Source organism: Coregonus lavaretus (genome assembly GCF_964263955.1).
Source record: "Coregonus lavaretus genome assembly, chromosome: 10".
In the NCBI taxonomy this organism is placed as follows: Eukaryota; Metazoa; Chordata; class Actinopteri; order Salmoniformes; family Salmonidae; genus Coregonus; species Coregonus lavaretus.
Window position 1 is genome coordinate 4,906,263 of NC_139997.1, and position 27,155 is coordinate 4,933,417.

At 46.6% G+C, this 27,155-nt stretch overlaps 1 protein-coding gene across 1 annotated transcript in view; it reads right to left on the minus strand.

The window, feature by feature from the left end:
* The window catches only part of LOC311136162 (protein Shroom3-like), a 116,433-nt gene that overhangs the window by 17,388 nt on the left and 71,890 nt on the right, over nt 1–27,155 (minus strand). The window contains exons 4-12 of the mRNA XM_084170253.1: nt 24,986–25,117; nt 16,422–16,541; nt 15,446–16,183; nt 13,653–15,300; nt 13,171–13,478; nt 11,915–12,470; nt 10,663–11,487; nt 3,780–3,862; nt 353–605 (exon numbers count right to left, since the gene is read on the minus strand). Coding sequence (XP_084026379.1) covers nt 353–605; nt 3,780–3,862; nt 10,663–11,487; nt 11,915–12,470; nt 13,171–13,478; nt 13,653–15,300; nt 15,446–16,183; nt 16,422–16,541; nt 24,986–25,117 — 4,663 coding nt within the window. The remainder of the gene's footprint in view (nt 1–352; nt 606–3,779; nt 3,863–10,662; nt 11,488–11,914; nt 12,471–13,170; nt 13,479–13,652; nt 15,301–15,445; nt 16,184–16,421; nt 16,542–24,985; nt 25,118–27,155) is intronic.

Sequence of the window (27,155 nt, forward strand, 5' to 3'; positions counted from 1 at the left end):
CCAATTATATAAACCCTCCAATTATATAAACCCTCCAATTATATAAACCCTCCAATTATATACACCCTCCAATTATATAAACCCTCCAATTATATTAACCCTCCAAACACATCCCAGGACATACTTCAGACAGTATTACAACATATATCCCAGGACAAACTTCAGACAGGATGGACTATCTGCTCCTCAATGTTTGACCTGTTTTGTTTTGTTGATGATGGTGTTCCCCTGTTCCTCTTTTGAATTTTGTAAAGTGTGTTGTGACCCCTGTTAAATGCACTTCAAATAAACTCTGAGTTGACTTGATTTTACAGACAGACAGACAGACAGACAGACAGACAGACTGACATACCTGCCAGTCCAGGCTGGTAGTAGGGCTGGTCCCCGGGGGAGAGAAGGGGCAGGGGAGACCTACAGAGGCAGCCAGGCTGGAGGCACTAAGGGCCCGCTGGTGGTCGGGGTTCCTCTGTCTCTCTCTCCTCATCACGGGGGTGTTGCTTTGGGACGGGCTTTGGCTCAGCAGGTAGCGGGTCTCTACACACTGGGACTGAGATTGGGACTGGGAGGCAGAGACGGGTCTGTCAGAATGCTGGTCGTCCATAGATCTGCAATACACACAGAGGAGGCAAGCACGCACACACACACACACACACACACATACACACACACACACACATGGCATGTTACCTCTCTTTCCCAAACAGTCTAAATCAGAGTCACACAGTGTTTCATGGCATGACTGTAAGTCGCTTTGGATAAAAGCGTCTGCTAAATGGCATATTATTATTTATTATTATTAAACAAATCTACTTTGAAACTAAAGTATACACCTCACACACATGGTTATGGGCATAAAAAAAGAAGACCCCTGTACCATGTTAGATATGGAGTTGAAATGTATTCAATTTTGAGTTTGCATCCCAATATTACACTTTATATACATCACAGAAGACTGAAATGTAACAAAACTGTTTGACATAGAAACACCAGATTTTCTGCGTTTAAAAGAATAATGTCCCATGGTACCCTATTCCCTTCATAGTGCACTACTTTTAACCAGAGCCCATCACCCTACTCCCTTTATAGTGCACTACTGTTGGTCACTTTATCTGGATAGTCGTAGACGCTCTACAGATGGTCATACTATCAACAAACTATCTGTTGATAAGCAACTGCTTGCTAAGGTTACGGTTAGGTTTAGAATAAGGGTTAGGGTTATACACTGCTCAAAAAAATAAAGGAAACACTTAAACAACACAATGTAACTCCAAGTCAATCACACTTCTGTGAAATCAAACTGTCCACTTAGGAAGCAACACTGATTGACAATAAATGTCACATGCTGTTGTGCAAATGGAATAGACAACAGGTGGAAATTATAGGCAATTAGCAAGACACCCCCAATAAAGAAGTGGTTCTGCAGGTGGTGACCACAGACCACTTCTCAGTTCCTATGCTTCCTGGCTGATGTTTTGGTCACTTTTGAATGCTGGCGGTGTTTTCACTCTAGTGGTAGCATGAGACGGAGTCTACAACCCACACAAGTGGCTCAGGTAGTGCAGCTCATCCAGGATGGCACATCAATGCGAGCTGTGGCAAGAAGGTTTGCTGTGTCTGTCAGCGTAGTGTCCAGAGCATGGAGGCGCTACCAGGAGACAGGCCAGTACATCAGGAGACGTGGAGGAGGCCGTAGGAGGGCAACAACCCAGCAGCAGGACCGCTACCTCCAACTTTCTGCAAGGAGGAGCAGGAGGAGCAATGCCAGAGCCCTGCAAAATGACCTCCAGCAGGCCACAAATGTGCATGTGTCTGCTCAAACGGTCAGAAACAGACTCCATGAGGGTGGTATGAGGGCCCGACGTCCACAGGTGGGGGTTGTGCTTACAGCCCAACACTGTGCAGGACGTTTGGCATTTGCCAGAGAACACCAAGATTGGCAAATTCGCCACTGGCGCCCTGTGCTCTTCACAGATGAAAGCAGGTTCACACTGAGCACATGTGACAGACGTGACAGAGTCTGGAGACGCCGTGGAGAACGTTCTGCTGCCTGCAACATCCTCCAGCATGACCGGTTTGGCGGTGGGTCAGTCATGGTGTGGGGTGGCATTTCTTTGGGGGGCCGCACAGCCCTCCATGTGCTCGCCAGAGGTAGCCTGACTGCCATTACATTTTACATTTACATTTACGTCATTTAGCAGACGCTCTTATCCAGAGCGACCTACAGTTAGTGCATACATTATTCTTTTTTTAATTTTCATACTGGCTCCCCGTGGGAATCGAACCCACAACCCTGGCGTTGCAAACGCCATGCTCTACCAACTGAGCTACCTCCCTGCCGGCCATTCCCACCCCTACCCTGGACGACGCTGGGCCAATTGTGCGCCGCCCCATTGGTCTCCCGGTTGCGGCCGGCTACAGCAGAGCCATTAGGTACCGAGATGAGATCCTCAGACCCCTTGTGAGACCATATGCTGGTGTGGTTGGCCCTGGGTTCCTCCTAATGCAAGACAATGCTAGACCTCATGTGGCTGGAGTGTGTCAGCAGTTCCTGCAAGAGGAAGGCATTGATGCAATGGACTGGCCCGCCCGTTCCCCAGACCTGAATCCAATTGAGCACATCTGGGACATCATGTCTCGCTCCATCCACCAACGCCACGTTGCACCACAGACTGTCCAGGAGTTGGAGGATGCTTTAGTCCAGGTCTGGGAGGAGATCCCTCAGGAGACCATCCGCCACCTCATCAGGAGCATGCCCAGGCGTTGTAGGGAGGTCATACAGGCACGTGGAGGCCACACACACTACTGAGCCTCATTTTGACTTGTTTTAAGGACATTACATCAAAGTTGGATCAGCCTGTAGTGTGGTTTTCCACTTTAATTTTGAGGGTGACTCCAAATCCAGACCTCCATGGGTTGATACATTTGATTTCCATTGATCATTTTTGTGTGATTTTGTTGTCAGCACATTCAACTATGTAAAGAAAAAAGTATTTAATACGATTATTTCATTCATTCAGATCTAGGATGTGTTGTTTAAGTGTTCCCTTTATTTTTTTGAGCAGTGTAGTTAGGGCTAGGGTTAGGATAAGGGTTAGGGTTAGGTTTAGGGCTAGGGTTAAGTTTAGGGTTAGGATAAGGGTTAAGGTTAAGGTTAGGGCTAGGGTTAAGTGTAGGGTTAGGATAAGGGTTAAGGTTAAGGTTAGGGCTAGGGTTAAGTTTAGGGTTAGGATAAGGGTTAAGGTTAAGGTTAGGGCTAGGGTTAAGTTTAGGGTTAGGATAAGGGTTAAGTTTAGGGTTAGGATAAGGGTTAAGGTTAGGGCTAGGGTTAAGTTTAGGGTTAGGATAAGGGTTAAGGTTAGAGTTAGGGCTAGGGTTAAGTTTAGGGTTAGGATAAGGGTTAAGGTTAAGGTTAGGGCTAGGGTTAAGTTTAGGGTTAGGATAAGGATTAAAGGTTAGGGTTAGGGCTAGGGTTAAGTTTAGGGTTAGGATAAGGGTTAAAGGTTAAGGTTAGGGCTAGGGTTAAGTTTAGGGTTAGGATAAGGGTTAAAGGTTAAGGTTAGGGCTAGGGTTAAGTTTAGGGTTAGGATAAGGGTTAAAGGTTAAGGTTAAGGCTAGGGTTAAGTTTAGGGTTAGGGCTAGGATAAGGGTTAAAGGTTAGGGTTGGTAGATAGTTCATTGAAATTAAAGTGGTACCCTATTTTTGACCAGAGCCCTATGGGCCTTGGTCAAAAGTAGTGCACTATATTAGGGAATAGGGTGCTATCTATATGGAAACAGACCTGTTGTTGTCGTTGTTTGTGAAATGCCTGGGCTCAGTAGAGTAGATCCCAAACATCCTCTGATCTCCTCCTGCCATGAAGTCCTGGAATGAGAGAGGGACAGAGAGAGAGAGTGAGAGAGAGAGAGGGAGAGATAGAGAGAAGGAAAGAGAGAGAGAGACAGAGATAGAGAGAAGGAAAGAGAGAGCGAGAGAGAGAGAGAGAGCGAGAGAGAGAGAGAGAGAGAGAGAGAGAGAGAGAGAGAGAGAGAGAGAGAGAGAGAGAGAGAGAGAGAGAGAGAGAGAGAGAGAGAGAGAGAGAAGAGAGAAGAAAGAGCGAGAGAGCGAGAAAGAGAGAAGGAAAGAGCGAGAGAGAGAGAGGGAGAGAAAGAGAGAAGGAAAGAGCGAGAGAGAGAGAGAGAGAGAGAGAGAGAGAGAGAGAGAGAGAGAGAGAGAGAGAGAGAGAGAGAGTTTACTTGGTGAGAGGAGGAGGATAAGGTCAACCCAGGGGCGGACTGGGACAAGAATTCGGCCCTGGCATTTTATCCACACCAGCCCACATCACTGCGCGGGCCGCCAACTCACCCAGCTAACGACTAGGCTATATTGCTAATGAGTGCCTGTCATATGTGTTCCCCTGAATCAACACCTACCCTAAGAGTTAATTACGTGGTGTGTGTGTGTGTGTGTGTGTGTGTGTGTGTGTGTGTGTGTGTCCTGACTGGTATGGGTTCTGTGAGAAGCAGTCACAAGATCCCCCTTTGAGATCCTAAATACATACACGACTACATTTACTACAGTATACTGCAGGACCCCTGAGAGCATAGCTACATTTAGGCTTGGCCAGTATACCGTATATACCGTACACCGGGTATTTAGAAATAGCCATGGGATGTATTTTTTAATTTTTTTACACGATTTCTTTGAAGTTTTTCAATACATTTGAATATTTAAGTTAATACCTGCAGTCAACTTGTGCAATGTGTTAGGAGATAAAGCAGGTCGCGTTCTTCATTTCATCTGTCAGATTATTTTACATTATGAACCTTACCGTAGTTCCCCAGCACTGTTGAGCCAGTCACGTGTTTGTTTGTAAATAGTACAACGGGAGAAAGCGGGAGCAGGTGAGTCCAGCTGTGTATTAACAGGGGTCGCGTTTTATAATGAAAGTCAACAGTGTATTTTTGCTTCAATAGCGTGATCAGGGACGTGCAACTATAGTTTTCCTTCACAGATTTTACATTAGTGCAACACATTCGGCATAAAATAGCTTCATTTTCATCAGATGACAACAGAAGTGCAATGCTATTTGTCTGGCAGTCGCACAAGTAAATGAGCTTACAAATGAAAAAGCAACGTCTTTTTTTGCAAAAAAAAAAAACGTCTTTTTTTTGCCATCATATTTCTAATGTTTAGGCCTATCATAGAAATAATGTAGCCAGCTACATTTCCTAACGTTTTGCTTAAAGTTAATGTAGCATTTTACTGGAGAAAAATAGGCTGGTTACAACAGATAAAAGTCGCTCCACATCAGTCAGAGCGCTTTCTGCTGATACTCTGCCCATACGTGAATTCTCATCCCAGTTTAAAGTGCAACTGAAGCACAACATTAGTCTGATACCGAGCTGAAATAACATTAAGAAGCATTTTAGATCTGAGTTTACGAAACGCAGCAAGATATATCTTATGTGTTTTATATATTTTTCCTACGTTTAACTTGTTATCTAAGTAAGTGGCTGAATTAATAAGGTGACAGGACATCATATTGCGTTAGCATTCTGTTGTGTTTGAGAAGTCAAAGCCCATTGGATGAGTTATCTGTCCAGCTGCCACTGATATCTTCATTTCCTTCCATTTTTTTCTCCTCTCTGTTTTTGTCCTGTCTGCTCCTCCCCCTCTCTTCTCCAAGCAGAGCAGAGCAGGCAAGCCCGTTGCCCTAGCGACTCCAGACAGACACAGCCTGTAGACATGCTGCTTCAGAGCCAGTGCTGTTCTTCCTTCAGACAAGCATGCGTCAAAACTTTGTTCATTATGCACAATGTCTCTCGTTCACATTCGCTTGTAAATGTCCAAACTCACCAAAAATGACATTCGGTAGCTCCTACCTATATATGTATAACTTTATGCGCTGGATTGCCTGTCTTTGCAATTCATTTATTTTAGTTTGCGCTCGTTAGCATATTTAGCTAGCAGCTTCCAGCTTTGTTTGCATTCTGGTAATAGACGCCCAATGGGCTTTGTGTTTTTGGCGCCCCCTTGTGTACCAAGCCGGTAATACCGGGTAAGGGAAGGACGATATGACGATATGAAAATCTGGATACTGCCCAACCCTATACTGCAGGACCTCAGAGAGCATAGCTACATTTACTACAGTACACTGCAGGACCTCTGAGAGGTTATTCTATCGTAGGGATTATCAACTAGATTCAGCCTCGGGACGATTTTTTCTTGAGCGGATGGTCAGGGGGCCAGAACATAATTACAAATAATTTGTAGACTGCAAATTGACTGCAAGAAGCCCTAACCGATATATTGTTAGACTAAAACAATCATTTCGAACCTTGCTTACATTTGTATACGATCACATCTCTCTATTATGCGTGGGGATAGTTGGGAACAGATTTCCAAAGTTAAAATCACTTGGAGCTGATTTCCTGGTGTTTTTACAGTATTTTATGGCAAACAATGATATATATATATATATATATTTTATTTCTTGCTCAGATAACTTGGGGAGCCAAATAAAAACACCCACGGGCCTCAATTTGGGGAACCCTGTCCTATAGGCTGTGTGTGTTTGCTTCAGCTGTCTTTCTGTTTTCAACAATTATTATTATGGTAGTGGAAAAAGAGAGGAATATATATATATTACAAAACTCTTTCATTTCTACCCATGATAAAGCAGTTTTATTCATTCCCACAGAGTGAGAGACAGTGGTTATTTCTAGCTGTAATCGCTCTGGGAGATAAAGGACTTTTTGATAACCATCCATCCTCAGGACCCAGCGGTGGTTTCCTGACCGGCCTTACTGACCTAACAGCTGCTGTGGCCCGAAGGGAGCTTCTAAAGACAATCATACTTACAGTTGAAGTCGAAAGTTTACGTACACCTTGGCCAAATACATTTAAACTCAGTTTTTCACAATTCCTGACATTTAATCCTAGTAAAAACGGTCTTAGGTCAGTTAGGATCACCACTTTATTTTAAGAATGTGAAATGTCAGAATAATAGTAGAGAGAATGATTTATTTCAGGTTTTATTTCTTTCATCACATTCCCAGTGGGTCAGAAGTTTACATACACTCAATTAGTATTTGGTAGCATTGCCTTTAAATTGTTTAACATGGGTCAAACGTTTCGGGTAGCCTTCCACAAGCTTTCCACAATAAGTTGGGTGAATTTTGGCCCATTCCTCCTGACAGAGCTGGTGTAACTGAGTCAGGTTTGTAGGCCTCCTTGCTCGCACACGCTTTTTCAATTCTGCCCACAAATGTTCTATAGGATTAAGGTCAGGGCTTTGTGATGGCCACTCCAATACCTTGACTTTGTTGTCCTTAAGCCATTTTGCCACAACTTTGGAAGTATGCTTGGGGTCATTGTCCATTTGGAAGATCCATTTGTGACCAAGCTTTAACTTCCTGACTGTCTTGAGATGTTGCTTCAATATATCCACATAATTTTCCTTCCTCATGATGCCATCTATTTTGTGAAGTGCACCAGTCCCTCCTGCAGCAAAGCACCCCCACAGCATGATGCTGCCACCCCTGTGCTTCACGGTTGGGATGGTGTTCTTCTGCTTGCAAGCTACCCTCTTTTTCCTCCAAACATAACGATGGTCATTATGGCCAAACAGTTCTATTTTTGTTTCATCAGACCAGCGGACATTTCTCCCAAAAGTACGATCTTTGTCCCCATGTGCAGTTGCAAACCGTTGTCTGGCTTTTTTATTGCGGTTTTGGAGCAGTGGCTTCTTCCTTGCTGAGCGGCCTTTCAGGTTATGTCGATATAGGACTCGTTTTACTGTGGATATAGATACTTTTGTACCTGTTTCCTCCAGCATCTTCACAAGGTCCTTTGCTGTTGTTCTGGGATTGATTTGCACTTTTCGCACCAAAGTACGTTCATCTCTAGGAGACAGAACGCGTCTCCTTCCTGAGCGGTATGACGGCTGCGTGGTCCCATGGTGTTTATACTTGCGTACAATTTTTTATTTATTTTTTATTTTTATTTTTTTAGGGTGTAGATCACATACATACACATACATACATATACGCATATACATACATATATATATACATACATATCCTTTAAAAATATATATATTTCCCTTTATTACTTTCCAACCCAACCATCCCTTCCCTAATTTGAGTAAACTAGTGAACAACAATGCTTAGGCCTCTACTTCATGCTTATACATACTATGTACATTTTATGGACACTTGCGTACTATTGTTTGTACAGATGAACGTGGTATCTTCAGGCGTTTGGAAATTGCTCCCAAGGATAAACCAGACGTGGAGGTCTACAATTTTTTTTCTGAGGTCTTGGCTGATTTCTTTTGATTTTCCCATGATGTCAAGCAAAGAGGCACTGAGTTTGAAGGTAGGCCTCAAATTATGTCAATTAGCCTATCAGAAGCTTCTAAAGCCATGACATCATTTTCTGGAATTTTCCAAGCTGTTTAAAGGCACAGTCAACTTAGTGTATGTAAACTTCTGACCCACTGGAATTGTGATACAGTGAATTATAAGTGAAATAATCTGTCTGTAAACAATTGTTGGAAAAATTACTTGTGTCATGCACAAAGTAGATGTCCTAACCAACTTGCCAAAACCATAGTTTGTTAACAAGAAATTTGTAGAGTTGTTGAAAAATGAGTTTTAATGACTCCAACCTAAATGTATGTAAACTTACGACTTCAACTGTATCTATAGCTTGCTCCTCCCTGGCCCACTGCTGTGTGTGTGTGAGTGTTTATGTGTGTGTGTGTGAGTGTTTATGTGTGTGTGTATGTGTGTGTGTGTGTTTGTCTTATCAGTCTGTGATCAGTCAGTGTTCTGCCAGCCCTGGACCAGTGGCACCACACAGGAAGTCAGAGGATCTGGGGTATTTCCTGTCTGTGGAGCTGCTGGCCAGGCCGGGGCGAGGGGCGAGGGGCGAGGGGCGAGGGGCGAGGGGAGAGGGGCGAGGGGCGAGGGGCGAGGGGCGAGGGTCACCACAGAGATAAACTTATTTAACTATTTATCTCTATGGAGGTCACTATATAGACCCGCCCTGTCACCCCTCAGGTTTAGGTCACTATATAGACCCGCCCTGTCACCCCTCAGGGTTAGGTCGCTATATAGACCCGCCCTGTCACCCCTCAGGGTTAGGTCACTATATAGACCCGCCCTGTCACCCCTCAGGGTTAGGTCCCTATATAGACCCGCCCTGTCACCCCTCAGGGTTAGGTCGCTATATAGACCCGCCCTGTCACCCCTCAGGGTTAGGTCCCTATATAGACCCGCCCTGTCACCCCTCAGGGTTAGGTCCCTATATAGACCCGCCCTGTCACCCCTCAGGGTTAGGTCACTATATAGACCCGCCCTGTCACCCCTCAGGGTTAGGTCACTATATAGACCCGCCCTGTCACCCCTCAGGGTTAGGTCCCTATATAGACCCGCCCTGTCACCCCTCAGGGTTAGGTCACTATATAGACCCGCCCTGTCACCCCTGGGACACTCATCATCCAGCCCTTGGTTTATGTGCCTGCTCCCAGCCAGGCCAGCTCAGACACCAACCCCAGCTCAGACACCAACCCCAGCTCAGACACCAACCCCAGCTCAGACACCAACCCCAGCTCAGACATCAACCCCAGCTCAGACACCAACCCCAGCTCAGACACCAACCCCAGCTCAGACACAGTCAGTCAGGTCACACAGCAGGAAGGCATCAGCTGCTTTAGCTGGAACCACCAAGCTAAGATGAGCTAACCTAAGATCTAAGACCTAAGATGAGCTTACCTAAGACCTAAGACCTAAGATGAGCTAACCTAAGATCTAATACCTAAGATGAGCTTACCTAAGACCTAAGACCTAAGATGAGCTAACCTAAGATCTAAGACCTAAGATGAGCTAACCTAAGACATAAGACCTAAGATGAGCTAACCTAAGATCTAAGACCTAAGATGAGCTAACCTAAGACCTAAGATGAGCTAACCTAAGACATAAGACCTAAGATGAGCTAACCTAAGATCTAAGACCTAAGATGAGCTAACCTAAGATCTAAGACCTAAGATGAGCTAACCTTAGACCTAAGACCTAAGATGAGCTAACCTAAGATCTAAGACCTAAGATGAGCTAACCCAAGACCTAAGACCTAAGATGAGCTAACCTAAGATCTAAGACCTAAGATGAGCTAACCTAAGACCTAAGACCTAAGATGAGCTAACCTAAGACCTAAGACCTAAGATGAGCTAACCTAAGATCTAAGATGAGCTAACCTAAGACCTAAGATGAGCTAACCTAAGATCTAAGACCTAAGATGAGCTAACCTAAGACCTAAGATGAGCTAACCTAAGATCTAAGACCTAAGATGAGCTAACCTAAGACCTAAGACGTCCCCTGTAGCTCAGTTGGTAGAGCATGGCACTTGCAACGCCAGGGTTGTGGGTTAGTTTCCCACGGGGGGCCAGTATGAAAATGTATGCACTCACTAACTGTAAGTCGCTCTGGATAAGAGCGTCTGCTAAATGACTAAAATGTAAATGTAAGACCTAAAATGAGCTAACCTAAGACGAGCACCACTTACAGTTGATGCTACAGCTGCATTCACACACAAAATAAATGGTGTACCTTTGTTTTGTCTTGTACTAGATCAGTAAAGAAGTCTACAAAGTGTAAAACAGAGAGCGTAGTGCACTCTACCTGATTGAGCCTCTCGCCAGAGGGTGAGGAGCGGGATCTGAAGTGCTGGGGTGCAGGACTCTCAGAGCGCTCCAGCAGGTCCTCCGCAGAGACCGACTTGCAAGAGCTCCGGGCTGGAGCAGCCCTCTCAAAGGCTCCATCGCCTCGCACGAAAAACTCCTGGCTCCGGAGAGCCTCATAGGCCTGGGCTGTGGCCTGGGATGGGTCTTCTCTACCAAGGCTGGATCTGGGCAGCTCTCCCTCCAGTAGCCTGTGGAATCCCGAGGTGTCTGGGTGGGTGGTGGAGATAGAGGCAGGGGCCTTGGCCTGGACGCGTGGTGCAGTGACCCTGCCTGGATAGAATCCCCGGAGGCCAGGAGGCAGGGTGGAGCAGAGCCTTCCCCCACCAGAGAGGCTGCTGTCTTGGCCAAGGGGCTCCTGGAGAGAGGCTAGACTGGTGGTGGAGGTTGAGGAAACACTCCGGGTGTCTGTAAAGGGCTGCAGGTAGACGCTGTGAGGCCGGTCACGGTGGACTCTCCCTCCCTCTGACCTGTCCCTGTCCCTGTCTGTCCTCCAGCCTCTCTTCCTCTCCATGTAGTCGGCCAGGGCGTCCTGCTGCAGCTGCCGGAGCTCTGGCCGGGACACGGCTAGACTTGCCTGGGAGATCTGGAGGCCCTGGGGAGTCTGGGAGATCTGGAGGCCCTGGGGAGTCTGGGAGCTGGAGCTCAGGCTGCGACTGGCTGCCATCTCAAACATCCTCCTGCGGTCCGCCACGCTGGTCTCTGTGCCTGGGAACGGGAACTCTTGGTGCTGGGCACTACTCCTTGGGTCAGACTCCAACCCCACCTAGAAGAACAAGAACAAGAAGAACAAGAAGAACAGGAAACCTTTATTGTCCATTACCTTGCAGAAAACAGAAATGTGTCTCTTGCTTTCTAACCCAACCCCCTGAGACACACACACCCAAGGGTTTGGAGGCACAGGGTCAGCCGCAGTGCAGTGCACCCTGAATGGAGTGCACGTAAACACATAGTGGGTGAATTTCCGCAACAACAACAACAACTCAGAGTGTTGAAGCCTGAGGCTAAACTTCTCCGCTGTTTTGGTCCCGTAGCTACCACGTTGTAGCAGCGTAAGAGCGAAGTCTTGTATCGCGCTCATCTCAATATCTGCGGTGCTGTTCGTTGCGACGTCATCTCACTGAGTCTACCTTTTAAGTGCCTTGCTTAAGGGCAAAACAGCAGGAGATGGCATCCTGGATACTTTGACTCACCTCGTGCATGTTCTCAGGCTCGGAGTAGGACCTCTTCTTCTGCTCCATGGTGAGCCTCTTACGCCCCCCGATACGGGCCGGGACTGGTGGGCCCACGGCCAGGACGCTGGGGAGCTCTGGGGGACTGAACCTCTCGGGCTCCGGGGTGACAACGTGCCTTTCTTTGGGGGTGTGAGGAGAGGGAAAGGTGGCTGGAGCTGGGTCTGGGTCTGGGTCTGGGACGGTGATCGTGAGCCTTTCTTTGGGGTTGTGAGTGGAGGTGGCTGGGGCGGAGGCTGGGGCGGTAGTGGAGGGTTTGGGGCTGGTCTTGGGGGCCTTCTTCTCCAGAGAGAAGTGCTTGGCGGGGACGGGAGAGGAGTCGTTGACACCAGGAGGGGGGTTGACGCTACCGCTGGCGCTGATTCCCAGGCCCCTGCGTCTGAAGGAGGTGGATCGGAGCACCTTGGACTGGGCGTCCTTGATACTGTTCCTGTAGGCCCGGTTAAAGGACGTGTCCTGGATGGTCCCCAGTAGGTCCTGCAGGCCATCCCTCCAATGGAACTGTCTGTCCCCATCCCTGTCAAAATCAGAATGAGAATCCCCTTTATTCACCACGACATTAACATGTACCAGGAATTTGACCTGGCGAAATGTTGGTGACAACAATAAACAGAATACAGACAATGTAATATACACATCATTTACACAATCTATACAACATACACTGAGTGTACAAAACATTAGGAACACCTGCTCTTTCCATGACAAAGACTGACCAGGTGAATCAAGGTGAAAGCTATGATCCCTTATTGATGTCACTGGTTAAATCCCCTTCAATCAGTGTAGATGAAGGGGAGGAGACTGGTTAAAGAAGGATTTTTAAGCCTTGAGACAATTGAGACATGGATTTTGTATGTGTGCCATTCAGAGGGTGAATGGACAAGAAAACATTTGTAAGTTTCTTTGAACGGGGTATGGTAGTAGGTGCCAGGCGCACCGGTTTGTGTCAAGAACTGCAACGCTGCTGGGTTTTTCACACTCAACAGTTTCCCGTGTGTATTAAGAATGGTCCACCACCCAAAGAACATCCAGCCAACTTGACACAACTGTGGGAAGCGTTGGAGTCAACATGGGCCAGCATCCCTGTGGAATGCTTTCGACACCTTGAGGCTGTTCTGATGGCAAAAGGGGGGGGGGGGTGCAACTCAATATTAGGAAGGTGTTCTTTATGTTTTGTCCACTCAGTGTAGATATTATATACAATTTTGAACAATTACCTGTCCCTGTCGTGGCCATTCTCCTCCTGGCCCTCCTTGCTCCCCAGTTGGAAGGTGCTCCTGCTCCTCTGCAGGGCTGAGCCAGGGTGAGGGTCCTGGGGGTTAGGGTGGTGGTGGTGGTGGGGGTACCTGGAGCTCTGGGACTGGGCCTGGTCACAACTCCCTGGCCTCTGCTCTGCGTAATGATGACCCTCGTGGGCCACCGTTGTTTTCCCATGATGTGAGCTAGAGGAGGAGATCAGTGTGCTGCTGGGGCTGTTACGCAGGTCATCCATTCCTGCACCATAGCTCATGGCCCTCTCATGGGGCTGGGACTGGGGCTGGGGCTGGGGCTGGGGCTGGGGCTGGGGTTGGGGTTGGGGCTGGGGCAGGGGCAGGGGCTGGGGCTGGGGCTGGGACTGGGGCTGGGGTTGGGGCTGGGGCTGGGGCTGGGGCAGGGGCTGGGGCTGGGGTTGGGGCTGGGGTTGGGGCTGGGGCTGGGACTGGGGCTGGGACTGGGGCTGGGACTGGGGCTGGGACTGGGGCTGGGACTGGGGCTGAGTTGGACGGGAGGAGGAGGGCCTCAGGCTGGTGTGGCTGGCGCTGGTGCTTTTACTCCTCTGCTTCCCCTGAACCTGTCCCTGAACCTGTCCCTGAACCTGTCCCTGCCCATGACCCTGTTCGCGGCGCTCGAAGCGGTTCACCTTCTCCAGAACAGAGAGGCTCCTCTGGTGCCTGCTCTGGCTGCTGGCGGAGCTCTCTGGACTGGCACAGCGCTGGACATCCGCTAGGGCGTTCTCCAGCCGGGTCAGGGGGTGCTCTGGTCCCCTCTGGTCCCTCTGGTCCCTCTGCTGCTGTGGGGGAATTGGATCACTGTAGTGCCAGAGGGGGGACCTGGATCTCTGGTCGTTGACCCGCTGGTCAGGCCCCTGGGCTCTCTGCTCTAACCGCTGGTCAGGCCCCTGGGCTCTCTGCTCTAACCGCTGGTCAGGCCCCTGGGCTCTCTGCTCTAACCGCTGGTCAGGCCCCTGGGCTCTCTGCTCTAACCGCTGGTCAGGCCCCTGGGCTCTCTGCTCTAACCGCTGGTCAGACACCTGTGCTGGGGTCCTACTGCTGCTGCTCCCCTGGGGAACCTGTCCCTGGACGATCTTACTGGGCATGGTGGTGGCATGAGGAGGTACTGGGTGACTGGTGTGGTGACTGGGCTCCTCCTCTCTGCCCTGGCCCTGTCGGTGGTGCTCAGGGTATCTCTCTGAGCCCAGGGAGTACCTGGGTAGCCTCTCTCCCCGCGGCTGGACTGGAGTGTATGGATCCCGCCTCTCCTGGCCTAGAGACTGGGCTGAGGAGGGTCTGTTCGCCTGACCCTGGCTCTGACCCTGTCCCTGACCCTGGCTCTGACCCTGTCCCTGACCCTGGCTCTGACCCTGTTCCTGACCCTGGCTCTGACCCTGTTCCTGACCCTGTCCCTGACCCTGGCTCTGACCCTGTTCCTGACCCTGACCCTGACCCTGGCTCTGACCCTGTCCCTGACCCTGGCTCTGACCCTGTCCCTGACCCTGGCTCTGACCCTGTCCCTGACCCTGGCTCTGACCCTGTTCCTGACCCTGACCCTGACCATGGCTCTGACCCTGTCCCTGTCCCTGTCCCTGTCCTTGACTCCGCTGGCTCTGCCTTTGGGACACGGTCTGGCCGTGTCCCAAAGGCAGAGACCTGTAGAGACCCAGTTTGGTTTGGGTCTCCTCGTACCCTGACCTGTCCCCCCCTCTGTCTGCGGGTTGGGTTGGATGAGCTGGCTGTTTGGGTGGAGGCTGAGCAAAGTCATGATGCTGAGGCTGGCCAGAGGAAGTGACATAGGAGGAGGAAGAAGGGTTGCTTTGGTATCCATTCTCCACCACTACCGCCATCCCTGTATCCACACTGACCCCCACCCCTAACCCCTGGAGCTCTCGCTGCCTGCTCAGGCTGCTCTCCCTGGCCAGGGCTGGGTACACGTTGCTGGGGCTGGGGCTGCTGGTGGGCATCTGGGCATAGTGGGGTTCCGGAGGGGGCACGGGGTAGATGCCCTGGGGCAGCATGAGGCGGCCAGACTGGGTGGATGTTTGCTGGGGTTCGGGGGGCGGTGGGAAGCCCTGTTTGGGCTTGGTGGTGGGGCTAGAAGAAGAGGAAGACAACAACATACACATGCCTACATTAGAGCCACATAGACGGAGCACTGATGACCGATGTCTGGTGAAACAAACACAACTCATGATGTCCATGGGTTCGCTAATTGGATACAATAGAATAGACTTAATACCTGCTCTCAGGACTCTTCTCTATGACAGTGTGGAGCTGGCCCTCGGCCCCGTAGGAGCCCTTTCCCGAGCCGGAGGCCACGGAGCCAGAGGAGTGGTACCAGGAGGAGGTGGACCCCTTGTGGAGAGCCCTGAGTGAGCGAGTCTGCTCCAGGCTGGACCAGGAGTTGGGCCTCTCATGGTTCCTGATGGCCGCGTAGCTATCGCTCCGCATGGGAGGAGCCGGCACCCCCTTCAGGCTCTCGTAGGAACTGCGGCTGGCGCTCTGACCCCAGATGGGCCCAACACTGTGACGGTTGGGGTTAATACCATGGTTACCACCACCGCTGCTTCCGCCACTGCTGTTACTACTGCTACTGGTGCCGCGGTAACAGGCGGCTCCGCCCCCACTACAAGACCCCGCCCTGCCAGCCTCGTGGTTGCGTAGCAACGCAGCAGAGGTGGAGCTGACCTCGTGCTCCTGGGCCCCGCCCTGCTGGGGGTCGTAGACCGTACGGACATATCGGATGTCAGCTTGCTGCATTCCCTCCGCCCCGGCCCCGCCTCCTCCACTAACCCCGCCCCTCTGCGGAACCGTCTCCATGGAATACGACCTCTCCTTACCAAAGGTCGGAGCGGCCGCTAGGTACTCTGGGATACTAGAGCTGGTGGAGAAGGAGGAGTAGGCTGAGTCCCTCTTATTGTGAAGGTGGTCCATGCTGTTGGAGGACTTGGAGGCAGACAGCTGGTGGCAGGAAGAACTGTAGAGTACAGAAGTACTTTATTGATCCTTACTTGATTGATTGAATTTATTAGATAATTAACAGTAGTAGGCTGCTCCAGCCGGAGACAGCATAACATATTATCTAGGGTAAAAACACAATAAACCTGAAGGCTACATTGTTGTCCTCTCTGGAAATTATGATTACAAAGACAAGACAAGGAACAATAACGCATAATAAAAACATAACAAAAACCTCATGTTAAAAAGAGCTGCACCTGTAGGTTGGGTGGCTGTGTTGCTCCCCGAGGCTCTCCATACTTCCTCTAGAACTGTACTGGTCTGGACTCTTCCTCAGGTAACCTGGGTCGTAGCCCGACAGGTCTGTAGTGGACGCACTGTGGAGACGAGAGAGAGAGAGAGAGAGAGGAGAGGGGGAGGATGAGAGAGAGAGAGAGAGAGAGAGAGAGAGAGAGAGAGAGAGAGAGAGAGAGAGAGAGAGAGAGAGAGAGGCAGAGAGAGACAGAGAGAGACAGAGAGAGAGAGAGAGAGAGAGAGAGAGAGATACAGCGAGAGAGAGAGACAGAGAGAGAGAGAGAGAGAGAGAGAGGGAGAGGGAGAGGGAGAGGGAGAGAGAGCGAGAGAGAGAGGGAGAGAAAAAAAACAGATGTCAGAAACACAAATATAAATTCACCCTGAACAACACCATAATTGAACACACTAAAAATTACACATACCTTGGTCTGACCATATCTGCATCGGGAAACTTTAATATGTGAGTGAATGCACTCAAAGAAAAAGCTCGCAGACCATTGTATGCAATAGAAATGAAATTATTCAAAATCAACATCCCAATTAGAATTTGGACCAAAATATTTGACAGTGTAATCCTACCAATAGCTCTTTACGGAAGTGAGGTTTGGGGGCCACTCAATAAACTGGACTTTAAAATGTGGGACAAACATCCAATTGAAGCCCTACATGCAGAATTCTGTCGGAAAGTTATACAAGTCCAGAGAAATACACCAACTAATGCATGTAGGGCAGAATTGGGCCGCTTTCCAGTAGTAATGAAAATGCAGAAAAGATCATTAACATTTTGGCTACATCTAAATTCAAGTCCAAATTCAAGTCTGCAATTTAAAGCACTTCAAACCCAAGAGCTGAGCCCAGAAACGAGCCCTCTCAGTCAGCTGGTGTTGGACCTAACCAACCAAGCTGACACCAGCACTGCTTCAAAATAAAGAATTCCAATGAACAAAATCATGAACCAATCAAAGGACTCATATTTACAACATTGGAAAAACGAAACAAAATCCCAAAGCCGACTAAATTGCTATCTGGCCCTAAACAGAGAATATGAATTGGCGGATTATCTCTACTCTGTCAGAGATACGAAGCAGAGACAGATCCTTACCAAGTACAGGCTGAGTGACCATCAATTGGCAGTAGAAACCGGCAGACATAAAAAGACATGGCTACCCAAAGAGGAGCGTATATGTGGTCACTGCACGACAGGGGAGGTAGAAACAGAGATGCACTTTCTCCTTTACTGTGATAAATATTCCTTACAAAGAGATTCATTATTCACAGAAATGACTAGATTTATTCCAAATTTTAATTTATTAAACCCAGAGGAAAAACTAAAAATACTCATGGGCGAAGGAGCAATGGCTCCTCTTGCAGCCAAATATGTATTAGCCTGCCATAGCCTGAGGGACACTGAATAATAACATCTGCATAATAAATAGTAACGTACTTATTATTATTGTTATTGCTATTATTGTTATTACCATTATTATTGTTGTTTATCATTCCAAATAGTAGTGGTATGGGTGGTAATGGTAATGATGGCCCGTTTAATGATGGTGGTGGTAGTAGTGGTAGTAATGATGATGGTAGTAGGGGTGATGGTAATGATGGCAGTTTAATGATGGTGGTGGTAGTAGTGGTAGTAATGATGATGGTAGTTGTAGTACTGATATAATGGTGAAGACGACCGTTATTTAGTTATACAGTGGGGAAAAAAAGTATTTAGTCAGCCACCAATTGTGCAAGTTCTCCCACTTAAAAAGATGAGAGAGGCCTGTAATTTTCATCATAGGTACACGTCAACTATGACAGACAAAATGAGGGAAAAAAATCTAGAAAATCACATTGTAGGATTTTTAATGAATTTATTTGCAAATTATGGTGGAAAATAAGTATTTGGTCAATAACAAAAGTTTCTCAATACTTTGTTATATACCCTTTGTTGGCAATGACACAGGTCAAACGATTTCTGTAAGTCTTCACAAGGTTTTCACACACTGTTGCTGGTATTTTGGCCCATTCCTCCATGCAGATCTCCTCTAGAGCAGTGATGTTTTGGGGCTGTCGCTGGGCAACACGGACTTTCAACTCCCTCTAAAGATTTTCTATGGGGTTGAGATCTGGAGACTGGCTAGGCCACTCCAGGACCTTGAAATGTTTCTTACGAAGCCACTCCTTCGTTGCCCGGGCGGTGTGTTTGGGATCATTGTCATGCTGAAAGACCCAGCCACGTTTCATCTTCAATGCCCTTGCTGATGGAAGGAGGTTTTCACTCAAAATCTCACGATACATGGCCCCATTCATTCTTGCCTTTACATGGATCAGTCGTCCTGGTCCCTTTGCAGAAAAACAGCCCCAAAGCATGATGTTTCCACCCCCATGCTTCACAGTAGGTATGGTGTTCTTTGGATGCAACTCAGCATTCTTTGTCCTCCAAACACGATGAGTTGAGTTTTTACCAAAAAGTTATATTTTGGTTTCATCTGACCATATGACATTCTCCCAATCCTCTTCTGGATCATCCAAATGCACTCTAGCAAACTTCAGACGGGCCTGGACATGTACTGGCTTAAGCAGGGGGACACGTCTCGCACTGCAGGATTTGAGTCCCTGGCGGCGTAGTGTGTTACTGATGGTAGGCTTTGTTACTTTGGTCCCAGCTCTCTGCAGGTCATTCACTAGGTCCCCCCGTGTGGTTCTGGGATTTTTGCTCACCGTTCTTGTGATAATTTTGACCCACGGGGTGAGATCTTGCGTGGAGCCCCAGATCGAGGGAGATTATCAGTGGTCTTGTATGTCTTCCATTTCCTAATAATTGCTCCCACAGTTGATTTCTTCAAACCAAGCTGCTTACCTATTGCAGATTCAGTCTTCCCAGCCTGGTCCAGGTCTACAATTTTGTTTCTGGTGTCCTTTGACAGCTCTTTGGTCTTGGCCATTGTGGAGTTTGGAGTGTGACTGTTTGAGGTTGTGGACAGGTGTCTTTTATACTGATAACAAGTTCAAACAGGTGCCATTAATACAGGTAACGAGTGGAGGACAGAGGAGCCTCTTAAAGAAGAAGTTACAGGTCTGTGAGAGCCAGAAATCTTGCTTGTTTGTAGGTGACCAAATACTTATTTTCCACCATAATTTGCAAATAAATTCATAAAAAATCCTACAATGGGATTTTCTGGATTTTTTTTTCTCAATTTGTCTGTCATAGTTGACGTGTACCTATGATGAAAATTACAGGCCTCTCTCATCTTTTTAAGTGGGAGAACTTGCACAATTGGTGGCTGACTAAATACTTTTTTTCCCCACTGTAAGTTAGTTATAGTTTCATTTTCCATATTTAGATTTGTATATTTATTACATTTCTACTATTGACTGTTACCATTGTATTGTTATTATTTTTGCATTTAATTTTGATTATTATTTACTACCATTTTATATTATTATTTGTTATTGTTTATAATTTTATTATTGTATACATTGTTGCTTTGGCAATATTGACACAATGTTTTTCATGCCAATAAAGCAGCTTGAATTTGAACTCTCTCTCTCTCTCTCTCTCTCTCTCTCTCTCTCTCTCTCTCTCTCTCTCTCTCTCTCTCTACCCTCTCTCCCCCACCCTCTCTCACTTTCTCTTCTCTCTTAGCAAATAACTGCCAACATTGTATGACCCGAGAGGGAGTGGGAGCTGCTATGGGAACGGTAGAGCTGAGGGGAGGTGTCACCAGGAATGTCCCTCCGTAAGCAGACAGATGACGTCAATACCTAGACAGGTTGGGCACGTGTGCAACTATGGTGCAGAACAGACGGGGTTGGCTTAGACTGTTGACAACATGTAAACTATATTTAGTCTCCAATGTTTATTGAAAACATAAATAAATGTGCACAATGAGTATTTGTTATCTATCAAATCCATCGTTACAGATATTGGTTAGCTAGCTAGCAAATCTTTGCTATATTAGCAGTGACATCAGTCAAAACACCTCAAAACAAGACATGGTACCAAGAACAAGATGAAACGAGGTGAAACGAGCCACCTACGATTCCCCACATGGCAGCTTCTTGTCATTGTTGCTAGCTATCTGGCCATCCGGAATCACAATGACACACAGACTTCTGCTCCATTGAAGCATGTGCATCGTTTTTGTGACGTTTTCAGCTGACCCATCTGCAAACAAGCCGTCCTGTCCTAAACACATCAACTTTACGGGCAGTTGACTGTTGGATCAAATGTCCTTTCATGAGTCACAGTCTAAGATAATACACTACTGTCCTTTCATGAGTCTCAGTCTAAGATAATACACTACTGTCCTTTCATGAGTCACAGTCTAAGATAATACACTACTGTCCTTTCATGAGTCACAGTCTAAGATAATACACTACTGTCCTTTCATGAGTCACAGTCTAAGATAATACACTACTGTCCTTTCATGAGTCACAGTCTAAGATAATACACTACTGTCCTTTCATGAGTCACAGTCTAAGATAATACACTACTGTCCTTTCATGAGTCACAGTCTAAGATAATACACTACTGTCCTTTCATGAGTCACAGTCTAAGATAATACACTACTGTCCTCAGAGGTTAAAGCAAAAAAAAAAAAAAACATGGCTGAAACTTAAGTCGATCTCATGTCGATTGCCTGGGGGCAAGTTAACCTCCACTTTCATGTAAGAACGTCATGACCATCATGCTTTTAGGGAAAGAGGAGTTTGACCAATTCCAGTCCCCTTGCTAAGGCGGTCCAGGGTCCTCCCTGGGATAAGTTTTATGTAGAAGGACTGAGAAGCTCAGTTCTGGTGACTTTTTAAAAGGCCATTCTACTCCAAAATGTATAAAAATAAAATGTATACAAATATAATTTCCACCTCCAGAAATGGGCCCAATAACATATTGCATGGTCTATATGTGCTATTAGCAATAAGCATTGCATTATCACCTGTAGCCCAGCTGACAAAGCATAGTGGATATAAAATGTACATAGGCTGAAGCATGGGGTTTGTCCATCTGCATTTACCCCATTGGACACAACATCCTGATTATCATTATTATTTTATTATAAATATATAAATAATTATTAATAATAATTCACTCGAAACAACATTATTTTTGTTTCTATTACAAAGTATGTCATTGCCCTTTTAAGACAACATTGCCCCTTTAAGAGGTTGTTACCCAGCTGCTCCTAAACCATGCTTGAAACGATCCAACGCGAAGGAGTAGAAAAATAAACGTGGTAGCAATGTAAAACCGGGATCGCCTCTTTTTTTAAACAAAGGCCAAAACTGCTTTCCCGCGATTGCGTTAAGAACTGTTATGCATTGACTGCTTGTCAGAATACGGTTCCCTCCTATGGCTCTAGCAACTTGAATGCGCCTCGAGAGGAATATTTATCTCGCATAGAACGCACAACAACAAGCCGACTGGGGGAAATAAGTCAACTATTCTACTATGGGGTTGTCTGATTTTGTTTTAATAACCACGTTACATGGCAAAAATAGTAGCACTGGAAAGTTCCATCCCGAGTGATAAAGTAGAGGCTTTGAATGACTTTACCAGCAGCTACAGTAGGTTATACAGCTGTTTGAGTTGAGCGCTCCTTGTGGTACTCATTATATACTGTTCAATTCCCTTCATCTGAACACTGGAGTGTCATCAACAATCATGCATGTCAGTTCAGTGCACAACAGCGTAACAAGAGAAAATAAAATATTTGAGTATACATTTATTTGTGCATACAGTGGGGGAAAAAAGTATTTAATCAGCCACCAATTGTGCAAGTTCTCCCACTTAAAAAGATGAGAGAGGCCTGTAATTTTCATCATAGGTACACGTCAACTATGACAGAGCAAATGAGAAAAAAAATTCCAGAAAATCACACTGTAGGATTTTTAATTAATTTATTTGCAAATTATGGTGGAAAATAAGTATTTGGTCAATAACAAAAGTTTCTCAATACTTTGTTATATACCCTTTGTTGGCAATGACACAGGTCAAACGTTTTCTGTAAGTCTTCACAAGGTTTTCACACACTGTTGCTGGTATTTTGGCCCATTCCTCCATGCAGATCTCCTCTAGAGCAGTGATGTTTTGGGGCTGTCTCTGGGCAACACAGACTTTCAACTCCCTCCAAAGATTTTCTATGGGGTTGAGATCTGGAGACTGGCTAGGCCACTCCAGGACCTTGAAATGCTTCTTACGAAGCCACTCCTTCGTTGCCCGGGCGGTGTGTTTGGGATCATTGTCATGCTGAAAGACCCAGCCATGTTTCATCTTCAATGCCCTTGCTGATGGAAGGAGGTTTTCACTCAAAATCTCACGATACATGGCCCCATTCATTCTTTCCGTTTACACGGATCAGTCGTCCTAGTCCCTTTGCAGAAAAACAGCCCCAAAGCATGATGTTTCCACCCCCATGCTTCACAGTAGGTATGGTGTTCTTTGGATGCAACTCAGCATTCTTTGTCCTCCAAACACGACGAGTTGAGTTCTTACCAAAAAGTTATATTTTGGTTTCATCTGACCATATGACATTCTCCCAATCCTCTTCTGGATCATCCAAATGCACTCTAGCAAACTTCAGACGGGCCTGGACATGTACTGGCTTAAGCAGGGGGACACGTCTGGCACTGCAGGATTTGAGTCCCTGGCGGCGTAGTGTGTTACTGATGGTAGACTTTGTTACTTTGGTCCCATCTCTCTGCAGGTCATTCACTAGGTCCCCCCGTGTGGTTCTGGGATTTTTGCTCACCATTCTTGTGATCATTTTGACCCCACGAGGTGAGATCTTGCGTGGAGCCCCAGATCGAGGGAGATTATCAGTGGTCTTGTATGTCTTCCATTTCCTAATAATTGCTCCCACAGTTGATTTCTTCAAACCAAGCTGCTTACCTATTGCAGATTCAGTCTTCCCAGCCTGGTGCAGGTCTACAATTTTGTTTCTGGTGTCCTTTGACAGCTCTTTGGTCTTGGCCATAGTGGAGTTTGGAGTGTGACTGTTTGAGGTTGTGGACAGGTGTCTTTTATACTGATAACAAGTTCAAACAGGTGCCATTAATACAGGTAACGAGTGGAGGACAGAGGAGCCTCTTAAAGAAGAAGTTACAGGTCTGTGAGAGCCAGAAATCTTGCTTGTTTGTAGGTGACCAAATACTTATTTTCCACCATAATTTGCAAATAAATTCATTAAAAATCCTACAATGTGATTTTCTGGATTTTTTTTTGTCAATTTGTCTGTCATAGTTGACGTGTACCTATGATGAAAGTTACAGGCCTCTCTCATCTTTTTAAGTGGGAGAACTTGCACAATTGGTGGCTGACTAAATACTTTTTTTCCCCCACTGTATATTTCATAGAACAGACATAACCAGAGATTGTTATTCTGGATCTACACCGACCTCGAAAACAACCTCTCGGAAATCCATGACGGGATTTCCGTCGCAGTGCCGGAGAACTTTAACCCCTGTGTCCTGTCACGCGTCTAACTCCAAGATAATATACTACTGTTTTCCGTTAAAGAAACAGCTGGGTTCAACTGAGCACCAAGAGAGTGGTATATGTGTCCCGAATGGCACCCTATTCCCTATATAGTGCACTACTTTTGCCATTTCGGAATTAGCCACACTCTATAGAAACCATAGGTCTTATGAAACCAGTCGTAAAGGTATGACTTACCAGGCTACATAACCTACTATAGAATTACTACTATTACACACATACTTTATGTCGAAAGATCATGGCATCGAGCGGATTTGGTTAGCAATCTTTACTCTGGTCTTGGTAGTGTCTGAATTCCTTTGTCTTCAAGACTCCAGTGTCCAATGTGGCAGACCAGATAACTCACTCCAGTCAATACAGCCCTGCACAGTCCTTATGGTTCCACAGGGATGCTGGCCCACGTTGACTCCAACGCTTCCCACTGTTGTCAAATTGGCTAGATTGTCCTTTGGGTGGAGGAGCATTCTTGATACACACGGGAAACTGTTGAGTGTGAAAAACCCAGCAGCGTTGCAGTTCTTGACACAAACCGGTGCGCCTGGCACCTACTACCATATTCCGTTTAAAGACACTTGAATCTTTTGTCTTTCCCATTCACCCTCTGAATGGCACACACACACAATCCATGTCTCAATTGTCTCAAGGCTTAAATATCCTTCTATAACCTGTCTCCTCCCCTTCATCTACACTGATTGAAGTGAAATTTAACAAGTGGCATCAATAAGGGGTATCATAACTTTCACCTGGACTCACCTGGTTAGTCTTATGTCATGGAAAGAGCAGGTGTTGTTAATGTTTTGTATACTCAGTGTATGTTATATGAACAACACAGCCCTCATACTTAACATGTTTAAGGATCAAAATATTTCCATGTAAAATTGATGAAATCCACTTAAATAATAAGCCCTTTATATACTTTCTGACAGAGGCCCTGTGTTCACCTCTCCATGGCTAGAAAACTGTAAAAGCACTTTGTGACAACTGTAAAAAAATGGCTTTAGAAATACATTTGATTGATTGCTTGATTGATTGACTAACCTGGAGTGGTAGGTGTGATGCCAGGGAGGGGCCATGCTGCCCTGGGATATTTGCATCATGCTGGGGTCTGGCTGGCCCTCACCTAGCTTGGTGGCGTGCCACGAGTGAGGTCTGGAGACAGGCTCGCTGCGTCTGTAGAACATAGAACATAGAACATAGAATTAGAACATAGAACATAGAATTAGAACATAGAAGAGAGAGTGAGTTCTGGAGACAGGCTCGCTGCGTCTGAGGATGGAAGTTTTGAGTGGAGTGAGGTCAGCATCCAGGATGTCAATGAGATGGAGTGAGGTCAGGATCCAGATTGACATTGAGATGGAGTGAGGTCAGGATCCAGGTTGGCATTGAGATGGAGTGAGGTCAGGATCCAGGTTGTGGTCGAGACTCATAATGTGTATCACTATGTGTTTTACTTATATACATAAAGTAGACTACAGATACATTAGGCTGTGTACAGTGCATTCGGAAAGTATTCAGACCCCTTCACTTTTCCACATTTTGTTACGTTACAGTCTTATTCTAAAATGGATTAAATTGTTTTTCTCCCTCATCAATCTACACACAATACCCCATAATGACAAAGCAAAAACAAGTTTTTAGTCATTAAAAAAAGACTGAAATATCACATTTACATAAGTATTCAGACCCTTGACTGAGTACTTTGTTGACGCACCTTTTGCAGTGATTACAGCCTCAAGTCTTCTTGGGTATGACGCTACAAGGTTGGCACACCTGTATTTGGGGAGTTTCTCCCATTCTTCTCTGCAGATCCTCTCAAGCTCTGTCAGGTTGGATGGGGAGCGTTGCTGCACAGCTATTTTCAGGTCTCTCCAGAGATGTATGATCGGGTTCAAGTCCGGGCTCTGGCTGGGCCACTCAAGGACATTCAGAGACTTGTCCCGAAGCCACTCCTGCGTTGTCTTGTCTGTTTGCTTAGGGTCGTTGTCCTGTTGGAAGGTGAACCTTCACCCCAGTCTGTGGTCCTGAGCGCTCTGGAGCATGTTTTCGTCAAGGATCTCTCTGTACTTTGCTCCGTTCATCTTTCCCTCGATCCTGACTAGTCTTCCAGTCCCTGCCACTGAAAAACATCCCCACAGCATGATGCTGCTACCACCATGCTTCACCGTAGGGATGGTGCCAGGTTTCCTCCAGATGTGACGCTTGGCATTCCGGCCAAAGAGTTCAATCTTGGTTTCATCAGACCAGAGAATCTTGTTTCTCATGGTCTGAGAGGCCTTTAAGTGCCTTTTGGCAAACTCCAAGCGGGCTGTCATGTGCCTTTTACTGAGGAGTGGCTTCCGTCTGGCCACTCTACCATAAAGGCCTGTTTGGTGGAGTGCTGCAGAGATGGTTGTCCTTCTGGAAGATTCTCCCATCTCCACAGAGGAACTCTGGAGCTCTGTCAGAGTGACCATCGGGTTCTTGACCAAGGCCCTTCTCCCCCGATTGCTCAGTTTGGCCGGGTGGCCAGCTCTAGGAAGAGTCTTGGTGGTTCCAAACTTCTTCCATTTAAGAATGATGGAGGCCACTGTGTTCTTGGGGACCTTCAATGCTGCAGAAATCTTTCGGTACCCTTCCCCAGATCTGTGCCTCGACACAATCCTGTCTCGGAGCTCTACAGACAATTCCTTCGACCTGATGGCTTGGTTTTTGCTCTGACATGCACTGTCAACTGTGGGACCTTATATAGACAGGTGTGTGCCTTTCCAAATCATATCAATTTCGAGTCTCATAGCAAAGGTTCTGAATACTTATGTAAATAAGGTATTTCTGTTTTATTTTATTTTATACATTTGCTAAAATTTATAAAAACCTGTTTTAGCTTTGTCATTATGGGGTATTGTAGATTGATGAGTAAAATAAATCATTTAATCCATTTTAGAATAAGGATGTAACAGCAGAATGTGGGAAAAGTCAAGGGGTCTGAATGCACTGTATACACATAAAGTAGACTACAGATGTAGGTTACCCTCTTAATGCTCAGAATCACTCTAACACCACCCCATACCGTTAGTCAACCACAACCCCAACCTGATGTATTTTAGACCGTTAGTCAACCACAACCCCATAGTGATGTATTTTAGACCGATAGTCAACCACAACCCCATAGTGATGTATTTTAGACCGATAGTCAACCACAACCCCATAGTGATGTATTTTAGACCGTTAG